Source organism: Cygnus olor, chromosome 2, assembly GCF_009769625.2.
Source record: "Cygnus olor isolate bCygOlo1 chromosome 2, bCygOlo1.pri.v2, whole genome shotgun sequence".
Taxonomy (NCBI): domain Eukaryota; kingdom Metazoa; phylum Chordata; class Aves; order Anseriformes; family Anatidae; genus Cygnus; species Cygnus olor.
In genome coordinates, this window is record NC_049170.1 from 99363379 (window position 1) to 99382425 (window position 19047).

The window sequence follows — 19047 nt, forward strand, 5'->3', positions numbered from 1 at the left end:
AAAATGTAAATGTAGAGCTTAGTGACATAGTTTAATGCTGGACTTGGCTGTGCTAGGCTAAACATTGGGCTAGATGATCTTAGAGGTCTTTTCCAACCCAAATGATTCTATGATTCCTTTCCCCATCCTTTGGTGGATCTCCCCGCTTCCTGAACTGAGGATCACATCCAAAATAACGCAATCCCTGTTTTGAGAGTCTTGCTAGGAGGGTTTTTTGGTAAGAATATATGTGTGTTTCTCTGCACAGAAAGGGCTAAAAGCACAATTTAGGTATGTACAGGAATCAGGAGGACATGAAAGCAAGGAATATCAAATATCTTCTAGTAAAGTGTAAACCTTAGTGTAAATTGAAAATAAGTCCACTGATACTTGGTCAGAATTTGGCCTGTCTTTGCCAGAAGAAGCCTCTTGCTAAGGATTGTGGAAGAAGGTATTCCTTCTACAACACATAAAGTCCTCTGAGGAAAGACGTGATTGACAAATGCTGTTGATGGTAGATAACTAAAGGCTAAGAAGGATAGAAAGGGTCAATCATTGAAGAAAAAGGAGAACTGTAAAAATAAAGTAAAAGGGGGGAGAAAAATGGGATCACACAGAAGAAAAATGATGGAAAATGGCAGATGGGAAAAGGATAACAACATGGCACTTGGAAAAAAAAAAAAAAAAAAAGTAATACCAGTTGCCAGTTGCCAGTTAAATTATTAGAAGTTCTGGATCAAAAGCTTCATTACACAAAGGCATTTTTCAAGCTTATACAAAGTTTTGCTTTTAAGAAAAAGGACATTTTGATTATCAATTAAAGAAGTGCAGATAAAAACAACCTGTGTGCCTCTCTTAAAGTTGAAAAATAATCATAATGCCAAAGCCAACTGAAAACTATGGGATAACTCCTGCTAACTGCAGTGGCCATTGGCTCCAGCCCATAACAAATAGTATTTGTTCTAAAGATACATTATTGCCCTATAAAGTATTTCTCAGTCAATTTAGTTTCTCACCAAAAGACAGCTCACAAAAAGCAATGCGGCCTGGTAGGAAGAGATGACTCAGTACCAGATTTTAAAATAGCATAGGAAGATAACATTACATCTCTTGAAAGACCCATCTACAGAGTGAGCCATACACACCAGCTCAGTTTTGCTGAGAAACAAATTCTCCTCTCTGTCTGTTCTCAGGAAATGAATTGCAAGTTGTGTATGAAGATGGTTTCTGTGGAAGAAGCTGTGGCAATCCACTTCTGAGCCTTCTCAGCCATAAGAACTCTGCAGCGCTGTGGCAGTCCTTGTTTATTATTTTGGCTATTGATAGCTATGCAGCCATTAACCCCTCATAAATAGACCTAGCCACCAGAATTACTACTCAGGTTCTTGGAATATGTCTCTATGTAACAGGAGGGACCTCATAAGGCAGTGGTATTGCTGTGGCACAGACAGCTAGACAGGATTGCTCACACTTACTTCTTCCCCAGGAGTAACATGGGGGAGTTCCTTGCACTAATGAACATTTAACTTTGGTATAATTGTGAGCTATTTGTTGTAAGCAGTGCAGCACCCGACTTGTCTACTCTTCCCTAAACAAATGTCATCCAACATTGGATGCATGTAAACTTACAGTATATTACCTAAAGAAAAGCTAATTACTTGCAAGGACAGGCAGAAAATTGAATTTCACTAATGGATCATTTTGCAGCTTGCGCCATGCCCAGCCATTCATCATTCACAAAGAAACTGCAAAGAACAGTTTCATGAAAACAACTGAGAGTAATTAAGTTTTACAGAACTGACACCGCAAGTTATCCATGATACTGATGAATCCTCTTTTTTTTCTTTTTCTTTTTTTTTTTTTCTTCTGTTTATTATTTGGATTTGTAACAGAGAAATCAAGAAATGGACATACCCGCTTGTAAATGAACTATGATCTATCATATGTGATGGCTACAGCTAATTTAATTTTAAAACATAGAGTACTATAGTAGTACACAGCCCTTGAGCCAAAAGAACAAAGCAAAACAATCAGAAAAATGCTATAAATTTAGATTTCCTTCTCTGGATGGAGAGAACTGACACGGGTTGACTCTGGAAGTTCTATTTATGGTTTACAAAACCTTATGTGTGCAATATCAAAAGTATCCACTTGGTGGTCACTTGTGCCTTCAATAAAGATGCTTTTTTCCATGTCCAAGAGTCAGTCGTGTGCTTTCCACTGCTCTAAGCAGTAGGGAGCTACTCTCCAGCAACTCTGGACACACCTGGGCTGCATTTTCAATGCCACAGCAAGAGGAGATGCAAGTAGGGGGGGCTTGGTGACCCTAGATAGGTATTGTCAGTGAAACAACTTTAAAATCAGCCTGGTGCAAATTCCTAAAATAAACTTGTTTCAGAGGCTCTGCAGACATAGAACTGGACTGATTTTAATCTATATGACAACATGGTAACTTCCGTGACAATATCCATGCCTTAGAAACATCTTCTGGAATACATAAGATAGAGGGGAATGTATAATGTAGTCATTGGACTAGAAAAGGTGAAAATGAACTGTCTTTTTTGAGCTACCATATATCTAAACTATTGCAGCCCTGTGAGTCTGTTGTGTAAAATAAACTGCCTGTATGAATGACTTCAGATCAGTAGTGTAAATAACAGCACAATGCAAGAGGCCACAGGGAATTAGTTTATTAGAAATTTATTAGAAATTTTCTTTTTTCTTTAAAGTATTTCTCAGATTGTTTCAGAATCTCATAACGGAAGGCCAGAAAGAGCCTTCAGTAGAAGAGATTCAGTTCTGGTATAATGAGATCACTGGGCCTGAACTTGGTGCAAAGCTTAGAAACTGCATTTAGAAAGAGGTGACAAGAATTGCAGCATTTTCCTTTCTTTGTTCTCCCTTTTGCACAACCTGGACAGACACACAACATGATACATACTGGCAGATTCCATTGGAAAGCATCCTTTTATGATAGAAAAATTGTTCTCAAGTCACTGACTTGACTTCTCAAGTCAATGCCTTGACTCCAGTTTCTGGTGAGGACAATTCTGCTTACAATTCCACTTATAAAATGATGGAGCTGCATCTTACTGTTAATTAAGCTATTTTTCCTCATCCTGACTGGTAGAGTGAATGGACAAGAAATGTAGTAGAGAAGCAGTAGGCAATACCGTGTTGAAAATAATTTTTGATATATGAACAAAAAAATCCAGAATATTTATGCATCTTTGTTGTTCCATCTAGTCTGAAGAATTACAAGTAAACAACAATCTGCCACAGTCACTGCCAACGTATCTCCCTGGCTTCTTCAGATGATACTGTTCCCAAATGAGGGGGGAAAGTTGGCATGAGGTTAATAAAGAGATTAACTGGAAGTGGACATATGAGAAGAGCAAGACAATTAAAATTTGCAGTGTGGAATCTAGTAAGTGGTAAGAAGGAAGAAGATAATAAATGCGTTTGGCTTTCATGGGCATCTATGCCTAAGAAATATCTGCAGGAACTAAAAAGAAAACAGGACAAAACATATTAGAAATTCCTTTTAATGTATATACCTGGGAAACCTTTCTCTGCCTGAACACCTTCTCCTATTTAAATTGGTGAATCGGTCTAGGCATTTCCCTTGCCCACAAAGCTGAACTCTGTATTTTATATTATGCCACTTTTCTGCTTCTGGTTTACAATGTGACCCAATAAACTCACTGCACACTGATGCGGTAAAACTTCTGCGAGTAGCTTGCACCATATTCTTTTTGATTAATGGCATAAATGAGAAAATACATTTAGATTCCTCTGGTGAACTCAGGACTCTGCAGGGGGATTTCACTGCCTAAAGGACATGTTCAAATGTACGTCAAACCCTGTGATGTTTTTGCAGCTACTGAGCTTTGCCACAGGAAATCAGAAAGAAATATTTATATGTTAAAATTTAATTTAAGGTATATTTGAACAGCACTTGAAAGTTTCCTGAGCTTCCATTTGTGCCCTACAAAAGACTGGCAGAAATGTACCCTATTTCCATCGACAACTTGTGCTAATGACAGAAGGTGATGAAATCGATCAAACAGAACTATAATTCCTAATGAAACGGTTTTACATTTCATTAATTTGAGTGCCAAGGTAGTTGTTAATGATCGATTCATTTTTTCCTTTTAAACCCTCATAATGAATTAGGTAGCTAGGAAAATAAGGACTAACAGCCTGATATAACCTGAGCCCGTGCAACACAGTTTCTGCCTGAAGTCGATGAGAAAAATGTGGGCTCAGCAAGATCCCAAGCTGAGGGGTCCTCATGGTCCTGGCTCGACTGAGATGCCACAGGTGGAACCAAGCCAGGATTATTTTTGCTGCCCTCTATGAGGCTAATTCAACTTCTACTAATTAATTTCCATGAAGATTAATTCTCAGTTAAAATGAGAAGAGGGATATAGCTTCTTTCAGGGATACAGGAACACAATGTCAAATTGCCACATTTTAATATTTAAAGGAAACTAAGTTCCTCTAATGCAAAGGTGTTTTTTTTTTTTCATAGTGAAAATTGCTACATGACAGAGAGACACTTAGATTTATATTTTACAGTGGATGGGCTGGAACTGACCCTGTTAGTCAGAAGAAACCCCAAACTACCTTTTAATTTTGCAGCTGGCAACAAATTGCTATGAAAGGCTCCTGGTTCTTAAACACCCAGGCTTTTAACTTTTAATGAATCCAAGTTTTCTGGATTGGTTCTTGTTCTTATCTAAAGACATGTATATATGGGTGTATATATGTATACACGCAGGTATAAGTAGGTATGTGCGTGTGTACACACACACACATTTACTGCTGTTGTTCAGCTTTTCACTCCTATGAAAGCCAGTGGGATATTCGAAACTTCAGAGACTGAAAAATGAGGTACAAACCCTTTCCATTGTCTGAAGACTATTTCAAAACCTCTTAGAAAGACAGGGTGTTCTCTGCAAATGCCTCCGGTGGGATTTACCATGAAATTAAAGTGGTAAACAGTCTAGTGTGAGTGCTGCGTAACTTGCATTTACTTCATCAGGTTTCTTTCACCTAACACTTTTTAGCTGTTCTTCTTCCGTATTCCATTTCTTCTTAGAAATGCCATAATTTCATCGGTATGGGTAATATCACACTGCACCCTTGACGTGCAGACGTGATACAGCTGAGCCAGCCGTTGTGCCCCACTCCATCCTTCAGGGCCTGCCCCACGGCCCTGCTCCCTGCAACAGCCTTACCAGCGTGCCCGGCTGCATCCTGAGGCACCCCGACTTCCTAACCCATCTGAAAATAATCGCTGCAGATACCAGGTTTACAGTTTTCTGCTCTGTTAATGAGTTCAGTAAATACACTGGGCAGCAAAATACATATCTTGCTAGGGGAAGGGACTGGACTATGCAGCCACAAACAGGGGGAAAACAGGGAGGGAATGGTAGAGGAGAGGAGGGAACGTGCTTGGCTCTGCCAGCAGCAATTAGAGCAGCTCAGCTATGCCACCTAACCAGAGCTGAAGTCTCCATATTTTGTTCCCAGCTCCAAGTCAGAAGTAGTTAAGATTTGATTTCAAAACAGCACAAACAATGCACGTATAGAACTTTACAGATGTGAAAAGGTAATACATAATGAAAAGATAATACATAATGGAAAGATAATACATAATGGAAAGATAATACATAATGTCCTTTGGGGAATACCAACACAGAGAGAAATCAAGAGGCACATTTTAAAAAAATCAAACGTAAAAAATACGTAGTTTTGGTAGTGTCTAAGCTATTAAACAGGCAGCCCAGAACCAAGGTGGAGGGAGATACTCTGGTGCTGAGTGACCCTGTTTGGTGTGAATCACGCCGCAGCCCCAGTGCTGCGAAAGGCACCTTCCTCTAGGTAAAAGAACCGGGGAAGAAACAAGAAAATACAAGAAGGGTGGCCATGGGCAGCCTCTGCAGGTAAAGTGAGATGGAGAGAGAGCAAACCACTAACGACAGATGTGGCCAGTGGCAATGATTCTGCCTCTGCAACACTTCGGAGATGCAAGTGTTGTTGTTCTCCCCGTATTCTCCTCCCCACTGCCAGACCTAGAAAGCTAAAGTAATTCAGCGATGTGTTTATCTTTCCATTTTCTTTTCTGCCATAGTCTCCCATATACTTGGGAGCTCTATTTCCAGCACTGCTCTGCTGTGGAGGGAAGAACTGAAGTGAGCACACAGAAGGTGTGGATAGCAGCAAGCCTGCTGCCCCTTTGCTGTTCTGAGAGGTAAAATTCAATACCATCAATTGGCATTTATTTCTTTTTAATTACTTGTACAGGGAGGTGTTTTTCATGAAGCTGGACACGAGGGTACAGAACACATATCCCTGGAGTCCAGCTCTCCAACAGTGAGCCTTCCCCTTATCACCTTAATCTGTTGACAAAATGAGCCCCAGAGCATCTTACAGGAGGTGCACATTAAAACAAGCCCACTGAATTCTTTTCTGTCTCTCCATCAACAGGCCAGGCTCTGCTATTCTCACTCATTTGTGTAATTTACCCTCCGAGCGGTTTCACTAATTGCGATTCATCTTCCTGAAACAGGACTGCAAGTAGCCTGGGTTAACTATCTGCACGAGGGAAAAAAAAAAAAAAAAACAAAAAGCGAATCTGGTCCTTTTTTCACCGTATCTGACAGCAAACCTGGACCTGTGCATTGAGTGCTGTGCCTTACGTTGAGCAGGGTGGTGTGATGGTGTGATGGGCTCTCAAGGAGGGAGCGTTGAGCAGGGTGGTGTGATGGTGTGATGGGCTCTCAAGGAGGGAGCGAAGGGAGGAAGAAGAAGTGAGCCCAGTGATCTGAAGAGAGGCAGGGAGTGCCTGCACCTGGGCTGAGGAAAGGACGCCAGGACCTCGTGCGCTGCGCAGGAGCAACCCCACAGGCACAAACGGGAGAAAAGCGGCGAAGTTCCCGCAGAATAAACAACTTTTTCCTTTTTTTTTTTTTTTTTTTTTTTCCTCATTTAACGGGAGCCTGGCACGGGAGAGAGCAGCCAAAAGAGGGCGGAACTCCGCTCCCCTCAGACCCACCGAGGCCGGCACCCCGAGGCGGGGATGCGCTGCGGGGCCGGGGCGGGCGGCCGGACACCGCGATGAGGGGCGCCGGGGGCTGCTGGAAGCGGCTGCGGCTCAGGGGCCGGCGGAGGAGCTCGGCCGCCTTCCTCCTGGCTTGGGCCGCCTGCTGGCTGGGGCTCAGCGCCTCGCTCCTCGCCCTCCTCCGCCGGGGAGCCTTCCCCGGGCGCTGCACGGACGAGAGCGGCCGCAGCATCCTGGCCAGGCTGGTAGGTGGAGGGGCAGGGTGGAGGGGAAGGGAGGGAGGGAGGGAGGAAAGGAGGATGCTCCCCGGCCCCGGGATCCCCGTCCTGGGGTAAAATGAGCAAAAAGCAGGTTTTAGGGTTTGCGCTGGGAGCGCTCGGGAAAAGAGGAGCAGCGTGGGTTAAGGCGCGCGGCGGGGTTTTGCTTCTTAATTCGGGCTTTTTGTGGTGCTGTTGGTGAGAGGGGAAGGGAGGAATGCTGCTGGCAGTGAGACAATGGGCAGCAAGCAAGAGCTGCCCCCCAAAATTTCCCTCGGTTCTGTGTGATAGAGGAGGAGCGATCACAGGGATGGGGAGTGGTGCTGCACTGGGTGCCAGGCTGCAGCCGGGGGGAAGGATCCTGCCCGTCCCTCTGCGAGGGCACGGGATGGTGGGGAGCCCCCGAGCTCCGTCCACTACCATCAGAAACCAGAGCAAATGGATGGATGGAGACCTGGTGCTGGGTGCCTGGAGGAGACCTGGTGCTTTCCCTCATGTTTGAAGAGGATTAGGCACAGCTGCAGAAGCCCAGGCAGAGCCAGATGTCAGGCACCAGCTTGGGAAGTTGTCTCCATCGGTGTGTGGGAAGCGTGGTCTGGAGGTTGTCTTCAGAAGGTCCTTCCAGAGGAACGGTAGCTGAGAGCACCGCGTCCATCTGCTTGCTTCGGTGAGTCTCGGACAGTAGCACCAAGGTTTGTAACCAACAGGCTTCCCGAATGGCATTAGAAAGGCACTGTCCTAGTGAAACAAGGTGCAAACAAGCTCGTATTCATCAGCCCAGAAGCAGGTCTTTGTACACCTTTGCAGCACTGCGTGAGTTTTGCAGCTCTTCAAAGTGCAGTTGGTCGCGAAACAACCGGGTGGCTTTAGCCTCACATCTTTCACAAAGCAAAGTCAACTTGCAAGGGAAACTATATTGCCGGTCATCTGTAATGCATTCAGCAGGAGAGAAGATGATGAATTATTTTAAACAAGTGGGTGACAATTGCATGGGTATATTCTCTTTCAGGTGGCATTTCTGAGGGTTTATTTCCCTCTCGTAAGTAAAATGTAGCTCTGTGTAGCTGTGTGCTGCTCTGGGAAGGGCAGAGCAGCACCGTGTGTCTGACAGAGGCAGCTTTCAGCTCTCCAGAGGACCACTTGCTGTTCCCTAACACCACTCTCACCTTCTTTTATAACGAACAAACTAAATTGCATAGTGATCAGTTTTGATTTTCTCCAGAGAGTTTCATTAATTTTGCTGCCTCCCCAAACCTTGATTAGCATAGCATTTACATAGAAGAAGTACATGATTACAAGACAGGGCTCGTTCTCAGGCCTGATTTACACACAAAGTGGCAGTGGTACAGCAAATTATTTAAATTGATATAAATTCTAGGTAGAGTTTACATTAATTTAAATTTTTACATGAATTTAAACCCATCTTTTTTAACATTTCTTGGTAAGTGAACTAAGGATATGAAAAATTACATGGCCAATTTAAACAGAAACAGATGAGTGAGTCCAAGCCTCAGTAATGCTGTGTTTTTGTGTCTGTCTCATCAACAGATCTCAAAGCGCAGCCATTAAATAGAGGTGTCAGTGTGGCAGACCATTTCTAGAAGACTTCTTTGGACTTTAATTCTCCTGTTTATCAGCAGTCATCGTGGTGCTATAAAATCTTGTATGGTGAAGTCTGTCATTAGTGCAAAGTTTCCTGGGTTGGTAAATTATAAAGAGAGCATCTTTTTGTTGCAGGGTAATCTGACTCACCTGGCTAAAAGTTTTCAGTCCACAAAAAAGGGCTTTAATAAAATAAAATACAAGCTAATAGACTGGGGAGCAAAGCAGTAAAGGCTATGCCAACAGGATGGAAGACCGTCCTGTGAAACTGCGTGACTTTGGAAAGGATGTGGGGGTTAAATAATTGTTTCAGCATGAGCTACCAGTGCAGACTGTGCCTAAAAGGCTGATACGAGCTGTGACTGTATCCCAAAAGGAGAATCAGGGAAGGGCTGCTGCCTATCTTTGCAGCACTGGACCATGGCACTCAGTTCTGATGTTTTGTCTTCTTAAGATCGGAGGGGGGAAATTAGAGAGAGAAATGGGGAGAAAATAAGAACACAAAAATGATACAGGGGTTGAAAAAACAACTATCATAGTGAGAGGGCTGAGGAGCTAAGCTTACTCAGCCTATCATGCATGTGGCAAAACATAAAACATAAGGTGGGCTGAAGTACCGAGGACATAAAGTTGGGGTCAGTCTTTGCTGGCCTTTGAGGTTGTAATGAACAGGAAAACGAAGACATTTTTAAAACCACTGAGTGAATTGCAACTCACTGTATTCTGTGAGTAGAGAAACCCTTGAAAGTTGTTCAAACTGCTCTGCTGCTTTTTTTATTAGTTGAGGAAATCTTTCTGAGATTCTTGCTTGCATTGGTGACCAAGAGAGAATGTTATTTCTTTAGGGCCAATCTGTATTTCATCACTGTGAGAGTAGGAACTCCTTGGGCAATTTATGTTTGCAGAACACTGCCCAGGTTCAGTGTAAGAAGAATCACATTCAGAGACTGTTTGTCAGATACTGGTTGAAATGGAACAGGAGACAAGTCCCAAACGGCAGCCAGTTCAAAAATGACTCAGCTCCTATGCCTGCGACATGTGAGACTATTTTTTCCATGACTTTTTCTCATTAATGCCATTAATAATGACATGATGGCAACACAAGAAAACAGGCTGCACGTTCACATGCTTGACTGCAGGTCTTCTGGGCACACCTTCTTCTAGATGTACATGCCTATGGGCCCTCCAAGAGTGAATGTGGTTGATAATGGACCACAGTAAGACTGTCCACAGGGGCAAGGGTTCACCCATGTGGACCCAATTACAGGACTGCGCCCTAGTTCTCTTAATGTAGCGGAACAAGGATTAAGTTGTGGTTTTCTCAGTAGGAGAGCAAGGATTTTAAGTGTAATTATATTTAAGCTCCAAAACACAACGAAAAAAAAATCCTTCTGCTTGTTATCTTTTCTAAAATTGCCTGGCATTCCAGGCAGCAAGAGCTGCTAAACTACTTCCGCTGAGAAAATTACATTTTCTACTTAAAAAGGTAAAATACACTTGTATTGCATTCATAGGAGCAGATTTTCAAAAGCAAGATCATTGATCTGTGTGCTTTGAAGTCCATGGGCAGCCCAGTGAATCTGCTTGACCGTGCTGATGCAGATGTGGATGCAGATGTGTGCATCCCACACGTGCACCCCCTGGACTCAGGGTCGGGACATTCATGCCAGAGTTTGCCTTCGTGGCTCCCCTTGCTGGCACTGAATATTTTCTTTCGGGCTGTGAGAACATTGCTTTATGCCTGTCTGACCAGCCCTTGGTGAGCTGTTTCAGCCAACTTAGCTAAAAATTTATCTAAGTTAACCCTTTCCTGCACCATTCCTGGATTTTAGACTTAATCCCATGCCTGTTCCCTGGTGTGTTTTCAAACTCTGGGCTTGGAATATTGCCTGGCATCAGAATGCATTCCCCTGGTGCACACCTCAAAGGCTCTTCTAAGGAAATGCATCCCTTGAATTTTATGCTCGTGTTTCCTTTTTATGTAGCAGCAAGTCACAAACGAGGCGGGGTTAGGCAGACGTTGCAAGTATTCCACGTGCAGTGGGAGCTGCCAGCTCGCTTAAACGAAAGCTCAAATGCCAGAAAGCAAGGAAGGAGGCTGACACTGTCAAGCCTCCTCCCAGCTGTTTGGCTTCCTACACCACCACGGTCTGTTCCCCTTCCACCAGAGAGCGGTGATCACCCCTCTGCTGATTCCCCCAAAGCAGTCCCTGCAGCTGCACTTCTGAATGCCCTCAGGAATATAGCAATTGCCTACACTCTTGGACGCGATGGTATGGAAACAATTACGGGTTGAAGAAAGGACTGGTGAGGGAATCCTTGCAGTTCTCTTATGAATTTACAGTGGCCCCTTAACTAGCAAGCAGAAAAGTAATAGTGTCATAAAGCATGTACAAATTTAAAATTTCTGAAAGTTCTTGGTCCAAGAGGTACCAAGTACAACCTCTTTGCTTCCAGGCAGTGCAGAGGGAGGTTCTTGCAGCTTCCTTCAGGGCATCTCGAGCACAAGGCTGACATGCAGGACTGCTGAGGGTCCCAGCGATCCAGCTACCCATCCACAGCTGTAGATTAAGTGGGGATGTCTAAGTTACACTGTGCTGAACCTTCCAGAGAAGTCCTGAATTATATAAGAATTTATCTCTGTGCTTTAAATTGTTGAAGCCCAGAATCATATAGCATGTATAGCACGTATAAGCGCATGATGTGAGACAGATGTGCTCATACAGCACAACTAAGTGTGTTGAAATTTTGTCCTACTGAATTCCTATGTGGCGAAAACTTAAGAGTAACTGGTCATCCAGTCCATTTCCTTGTCTGAAACACGGCCTGCCCTTCCCCATCCCAAGAATTCCTGTTTTGAAGCAAGACTCCCCCCCTAGCAGGAGGTCTCCAGGGACTTCTGAAAAGCTGCACAATCACCCATCAGGTACGGCAGGGGTGTGTTTGTGCTATGAGAGCTGCTGCAGCCCTCTTGAGCTTAGAACTGTTGCTGATTCTCTACCTTTCTTCTGAGTGGTCTGTGGGCATGTGGTCCTGCTATGACTATTCTTCTCTTTCGCTCCAGTGTCTTGACTACAGCAGCGGAGCCCTGACCGGCGACCTCTGTGAGGACCTGTGTGTGGCACAGAAGCTGGTGTACAAACACTGCCTGTACTACGACAGAGGGAAGAAGGTCATCCAGGCTGACTGGAGAGGCCAGCCCATCATCCTGAAATCCAAAAAGGAAATCTTCTCCAGCTACCAGCATCTCAGCATACTAGAGGAGGTGGAAACACAGGATATCACCGAAACGGAGCTCCTGCTGATGGCAGCCTTGGAGGTCAAAAATGTTCTGGGTCTGGAACTGTCCAACAACACCATGGGGCCCCTGTGGACAAGGAGGAAGGGACCCCATTGGAAAGCACAGGTGGCCAGCATGTGGTCCTTGCTCCAGCAGGAGGAATATATCTTCTTCAGTTTGCTTCAGGACTTCAGCAAACATGTGCTACGAATTATTGGCTCTTGTGGACACTTCTATGCCGTGGAGTATCTCACAGCTGGACATGCCTGGCACAAAACTCTTTTTCCCTTGGAAGACATGGTTGGTCCCTCCCTTACTGGCCACAGAAGCAGAGTGAGAGCCATCATTGACATCGCACTCAGCTTTCTGGACATGGTGCAGCATTTCGATAATGATTTCTCTCACCGACTTCACCTGTGTGACATCAAACCAGAAAACTTTGCTATCAGGCACGATCTCACGGTAAGCTGGGGCTTTGCAGCATTTTCAGGTCAAGTTCTAGACTGGAAGGGGCTGTGTAAAAAATGACAGTTCTCTCCTCATACAGTTTTTGGCCAAGCTTTTGCAAAACAAACACATTTTAAAAGTGACAGGGGAGCCTTATTACTACTTTCTGTCATCGTAATATGTGCAGCCACATCTCAGAGCACTTGATCCTGCTGCTTGTTTTGGGGGCTGTTTATTTGGTTCTGATTTGTTTCACCTGCTCAAAGGTACTGACACTGACAGGGTCATATCCTTTGGATGTGGTGAGGGATGCCTCCTGAAGGCAAGGGGATCTCAAAAGCTGTAAATGAAGCTGTAACCTGAGTCCTGGCAATTATTTCTGGCAGCAATGCTGAAAGGAAAGCTGTTAGAGCCTGAACACTAAGGCTGGATTCTCTGGTCTGACACAAGGGGAACTCCCCGCATACAAATGTACACATCTTTTTGCTTTAGTGTTCAGATTATCCAATCTGGAAACGATTCGAGGATGGTGAAAAGAAACTCCCCGGTACTGTTGCTGTTTGACTTTGCCTTGTACAGCTGTAACTCAGAAGCGGATAACTGTAAATGTTTTCTAAGGGGTGATATAGCTCACCACCATATTGCTGAACATGCATTCAGTCTGCGGACAGAAATTCCACGGGTTTCAGTGGGAATTGTGTGTATGGACTGGAGCCACCATGTAGTAAGCTTTTGAACCAGACTCGCAGTTTCCAGTGACGTTGGTGGAGTTTCTGCACTCTGAGTGCATACAAAGTGTTGTCAGGAACTCGAATGCTATTATCAGCACTCACGGACACTCCAATCTTTAGAGCACTAGATAAACATTGCCTAAGCTTATAGCCATTAAGAGCAATTAGAGTGCTTCCCCTTCGCCTTCCCTTCACTTACGTTGTTTATTCAGGTGCAATACAGCAGCAGAACAGGGAATGGTTGGGGAGGTGTAGCAAGAAACTAAGAAAAGCATAACAGTATTTAGGCAAAGTGGGATCTGACAGAGGTTCCTCAAGGCAGGCGTGCCCATCTTTTTCAGCTCTGCGGGCTGTAACTGCACATGGCTGAGCACACGCTAGAACATCTGCTTTGCTGCCTACTTAGAGGAAAATGATTGCACTTAGGAGAAGAGAAAGGATATTTGATGTGTCCTCCATTACCTTTGGTGAGGCTTGGTTTTCCAGGAATCTCTCATGACTTCTGGGGTCCAAAGAGACAGCAGTCACCTCCTGTTATACAAAAGCCATCTAATTTAGTATTTTCTAGGAAAAACAATTACAAAAAGAAAAAAAATAAAATAAAAGAGCTGCTGCTCACGCACAGGTCTCCCAGTTGTACATTAGGTACAGGTCATTATGTGATGGTATCTCCAGCTATCACCCCCGTGGGCTGAGAGGCAGGAGATGCCTACAGCCAGAAAGCTGAGGGGGGAACAGAGATAGCTTCTGATGACTGACTATGGGAGGAGGCTGAGAAGTAGGAACTCTAGGCTTCTTTGTCAATCGTCTCCAGAATGGGGACACAACAAAGGCAGCTTCTCTTCTGTTCCACATCCATTTTAAGCATTTTTTTACATGCTTGTTTTTCATACTCTCTACAGGATAAGAATAAAACCCCATAATAGTACCATTATTACTCATCCCGGTAATGATACTGCTAACACCCGAAGAAATGTGCCAGGAGTGCAATAGTTTGCGAATTATTTTCAGATGATGGGGACAGCTCTCCAGCCCTTGCTCCAGCCTTCACCTGCTGTTCCTGCAGTGCATGGGTGTAGAGATCACTGCCTTGGTGGCTCATCCAGAATAATTTTAAGATGCCACGGAGCTATGTGAGGGGCAGAATTGGAAGAAGGTCTGGGTGAACAGGCAGTGCTCAGGGAGAGTTGCTTATTTTACCAGCACCTCGGAGCTAGAAAGATTGCTGCACCTTCGACATAGCTCTAAATCAGGTCAGGAGCCAAGCTGGTTCCTTCCTGCATTTCCTTAGGACTCAACACATTCATCATAATTTCCAATCCTTACAAAATCAAGATGTAGCTGTTAACATGTTGTGTCACCCAAATCTATCTGTGGAGCATCTGGTTGGATGTCCAAGCATTTTTGTAACAGATGAACTTCAGCGAAACAACTGAACCCTTTGGCAGCTGCATATTTGAGAACTAGGGCTCTTTTTTTTTTTTTTTTTTTTTTTTCCTCCTTGTTGTCAAAAAAGAAAGATTGTCAAAGGTGCTCAGTGCTGGCAGAGACCTACGGGAAGCTGGTGCAGTGACCATAGGATGGGGAAAATGCTTCACCAATTTTACTATCTCTCTGCCTTGCTACAAGAATCTCCGAAGAAGTTCATATCAAATCTAAAGAACATTTAAGGAAGTAAAGAAAAAAAAAAGAACAAAAACTGCCTTTCCAAAGGTATGAAATTCCCTAGGCTATGTCATGATTATCAGGCTCTCCAAGAAGCTTAAAAATACGTGAGTTTTTAAGCTATGCCTCATCTCTTTAAGATTTCCCCTGGGGGGCAAGGGAGAAAGAAAAAAAAAAAAAAAAGAAAAAAGAAGAATAAAATGAAGATTAGATGTTCCTCTTTTGCCTGTGGAAGGTTTGCTTGGCCTTCTACCGGACCAGACATCTTTAGCTGCTGGGATTGATCCAACTGCTGCTCCAGCCACACAGTTCAGCTTCCCGTGTAACTTTGGAAGGTTGAATCTCAAAAATAAGACTGTCTTTTGGACCCAGTTAACTGTGTTTTGCCCAGGTCCCTGTAAAAAGTATTTTAGCCCCTATGAGAGTCTCTGAGTCAAGGTTTTGAGTGTTAAGTGTTAAGCATGGCTCTGAAGGCGTGCTGGTGGCTGCATTCATTGCACTGAAGGGAGACTGTGTTCACCCAGAGCTTGTCTCTGGGCAGCTGCCACCCCATTACCAGCTTCCCTTCTTCCCCTGATTACTTCTGTGATTTTTTGCAGTGAAGCATTCATGGGTGGAGTGACACTGACAGAAACTGAGCCTGCAGCCATTCAGTCTCAGAGTGGTTTCAAATCCAGCACAGGCAGCAGGTATCCAGACATCTTTGTGCTGCACAGTCAGTGCTTTGCAAGCCTTGTATCAGGGTGAGAAAACTGATTGATCCCTTCAGTCCTTATATTTTCCACTGAGAGCAGACTAGACTCCGTTATGGACCTTTTACTTCTGGACAGGCAGAGCAAGATCCTCACACAATAAATGACAATAACTGCAGCAAACACTCCCAACTTTCAGCGGCCTCAGGGATCCGTTTCTACAGCTGCACAGGTACAGCTGGATGCAGTGGCAGGTTTGGAGGAGCCGTACCAGGGGCAGGTACTTCTGTGCGTTGCAGCGCTCCTCTCCACAGCAGCAAAGTTTAGTCTGAAAGGTGAATTGCGAAACGAGACCATCTGGCCTGCGGGTAATTTGCAGCATCATATAATTAAAAGGTTGAGTTGCCATCTGCATAAACTGCAACAACAGGTTAATCAGTCTTCAAGGTGGATAGTCCTGGTTTAAGGCAAATCAATCCAGTTGACCTCAGGGATGCATACTGTCCGCATATAATTTTCCCTTTCCTGCTGTGGTAAGCACTGGCTGCTTTTGTTTAAGAATTGTTATTCATTAGACCACTGCTGCTCGGTTATGCTAAAGAAAGCCTTTTCATTGAGATTCTGGTTCACCACAGGCACGTGATCTCAGCACAGCATTTCCAAGAGAAAGGAGCAAAGGAATGCTTGCTCAGCCCTATCCAGAGTCTATGCTGTGCTGGTTTTGATGGGTTGTTTTGATCCACAGGTGGTGGCCATCGATGTGGATATGGCCTTTTTTGAGCCCAAAATGAGGGACATCCTTGAACAGAACTGCACAGGAGATGACGACTGTAATTTTTTTGATTGCTTTTCAAAATGCAATCTGAAAATCAGAAAATGTGGAGCACAGAGAGCCAATAACAACTTGCAAGTGAGTAGACACAGCTGCTTTATGCATCCATTTCTTTTACAATCACATTGACTATAAAATGTATGGTATGTACGAGGACACCGTGCAGTGCAGATGGACACGTTTTTAAATGTGGCCACATGAGTGCCAGTCCCATTCAGAAATCCCATCTTGGGGCAGACAGACCTTTATATTCACTAGCATTGATTTGCTGTGTTTTCATGTAGCTGCTACAGAAGTTGTTTGCCCAGTGCCTCACGTGCGAGGAGAGGCAGGAGGAGCAGGGCATTAGCATTACTGCCTCCACTAACAGTGAAGTCAAGGCTGTCTACCTGTAAGCAGTAGGAGACTGTGGCTGCTGTTCTCCACTCTCCAGATATAGTATGGAGGTGGAACAGAGAAAGGGGTCTGTGGGTTTCCTGGCCTCGGATTGAGGTGTCCTATAACCCACCCAAATGGTGCTGCTGGGATGCGCTCGCTCAGCACAGAGGCTGTGGGGCACAGCTCGGCTGCACTTTGCTTCCCAGCCTCCCCATCCTCACCACTTGTTATGCAGAAGAGCAAGAGCAGCCTGAGCAGAAGGGGGATTCCTCAGCTAGAGAACAGCCTCTGTACAAACTCCTTTTCTTTATCATCCTCTTTGAATGGCTGAAGGCATTTTGGATTCAGCTGCTACAAGAGTAGAGACATTTTGCTTCAGTCCCGGGGAAGCGGCAGCGCATTAGTTAGTTACAGCTCCTGCAAGACAGCAATCTGCTCTTTTTCCTCAGGTCATCTGTGACAAAATATTCCGCCGATGGTTTTCTCCCAGCCTCAGAGGGCCGCTGGTTTCCTTCCCCCTGCAGCCGCAGCTGCAGAAAGCTGTGCAGGAGTGTGCAGAGCTGGGGCGTGTGGATGCTGCTGCGCACCAGAGACCCCTGAATTCTCTCTCCGAATTGTACCACCTGCTTCGGGTCAGTCAGCGAGAACTGCTGAGGGCAGAGTAGACACAAAAGGCACAACTGCGAAGGCCACAGCACAGCCAGTGCTAAGGGACACCGCGTGCGAGGCAGCCTGTGTTTTCCGTCCCCCTCCTTCACCCCTCCTGCCCACTGCGTTACATTCACGGCGTGCAGATAGGTTTTCTGCTGTGCAAATGAAATTCATGGCTGCAGGTGCAGCACGTCTTGTTAATATCCTTTGAAGTGTGAAATTGTTTTACATTACCTGATTCCACTCTTGCTTATTTTCCCGAGCTAGTGCTAGTGCATCTGCCTGAATGCTGGGCATCCTCTTATGTATGGGTGGTGCTCTGAAAATGAAAACAGTAAGTGCAGCACATCTAATATCAATAATTAACACAGTGGATGGTTGGGTGTGGAGAAATATGTGCATGATGTTTATTTTTATTTCACTGTAGAATAAAGATTTTAAAAGCGAGGACAGAGTCTTCTGTATTAAAAAAAGAAAAAAAGTTCAAGTAGGGAAATGCATTGTTACGTGAGTGAAGGGTTGCTTTTGCACAAAGCACTCCTTTCTGATGTCCCCAAATGCATTTTCTCTGGTGTGCTGTATTACTTGTGCCATAGCTATTTTTCTGGGGAGAAATTATATGAGAATGGGAGAAATAACATACTCAGGGCTTTTCTAGAGCAAAATAATTACTCCCATGTTTAGTTCCCATGCGGATACTCATATTCTGCAGTGGAGAAGTATGAATAGTGCCACTGAATTTTACCACGTGAACAAGCCCTCAGGCACTTGAACATCAGAGCACTTGATAAGAGGCATTAGTTTGCCAGAGAGCAGAATTACCCAGGAATGCCAACAATCTGTCCTTTGCACTGAACAGAACAATACTGAGACCCTGTGATTTCTTATGCAGTATTTTTTTTAATGAACAAAAGGGAAATTTCAGAAGAATTTCTGATCTTGCAATTGGTTACAAAAATAAAGGTTCCTAGATTTGTTAAAAATCATTAACTTTTCCTTTAAAACTTCGTAACAGTGTCTGGAGAACCTAACACACAGGTGCAGAAGACAGTGTATATTTAGTCTCAGTATCGGGTAATACACCCTTGAGCTCTTTTTGGCATGAAGACCTTAAAAACCCCACAAACAAAAACAAACCAACAGCCTGTGACAGCCCTCAGCTCAGAAGGACTCTTCAATATTAAAACTGACCTTACTGTTTTGTGGATGTGAGACATGTAGCAATGCCTAACCTCTTTTATCTTTATATCCCTCAGCATTATGATGGTCCTGAAGCCTGGGAGCACTAATTATACATAAACTTTCTATTTCTGGGCAGCAGTAGTTCTTCACAGGGATGTTTCTGAAGTGACTGCCTGTGACCAGAAAAATGTGAGCTGTTTAGGAGGACTTGATACTTAACCAAAACTAGCTCAAATTTTCAAACTGGCATTAGTAAAAACAAACAACAAAACCATTTCTTGC

General features: G+C 44.3%; 1 protein-coding gene across 1 annotated transcript; it reads left to right on the forward strand.

The window, feature by feature from the left end:
* The first annotated feature begins 7027 nt into the window (after window positions 1-7027).
* DIPK1C (divergent protein kinase domain 1C) lies at window positions 7028-18030 on the forward strand. The gene is made up of 4 exons (XM_040549552.1): window positions 7028-7293; window positions 11972-12649; window positions 16468-16632; window positions 17382-18030. The coding sequence occupies exons 1-4, from the start codon at window positions 7105-7107 to the stop codon at window positions 17595-17597; spliced, it is 1248 nt and encodes a 415-aa protein (XP_040405486.1). The 5' UTR covers window positions 7028-7104; the 3' UTR covers window positions 17598-18030.
* The last annotated feature ends 1017 nt before the right edge of the window (window positions 18031-19047 follow it).

Excerpts from the sequence above, each read along its gene's own strand:
- DIPK1C (XM_040549552.1), top strand. The coding sequence starts at position 7,105 with ATGAGGGGCGCCGGGGGCTGCTGGAAGCGGCTGCGGCTCAGGGGCCGG. Across the intron at positions 7,294-11,971 it reads GCAGCATCCTGGCCAGGCTG|TGTCTTGACTACAGCAGCGG; the intron begins GTAGGTGGAGGG and ends CTTTCGCTCCAG. Across the intron at positions 16,633-17,381 it reads GAGCCAATAACAACTTGCAA|GTCATCTGTGACAAAATATT; the intron begins GTGAGTAGACAC and ends CTTTTTCCTCAG.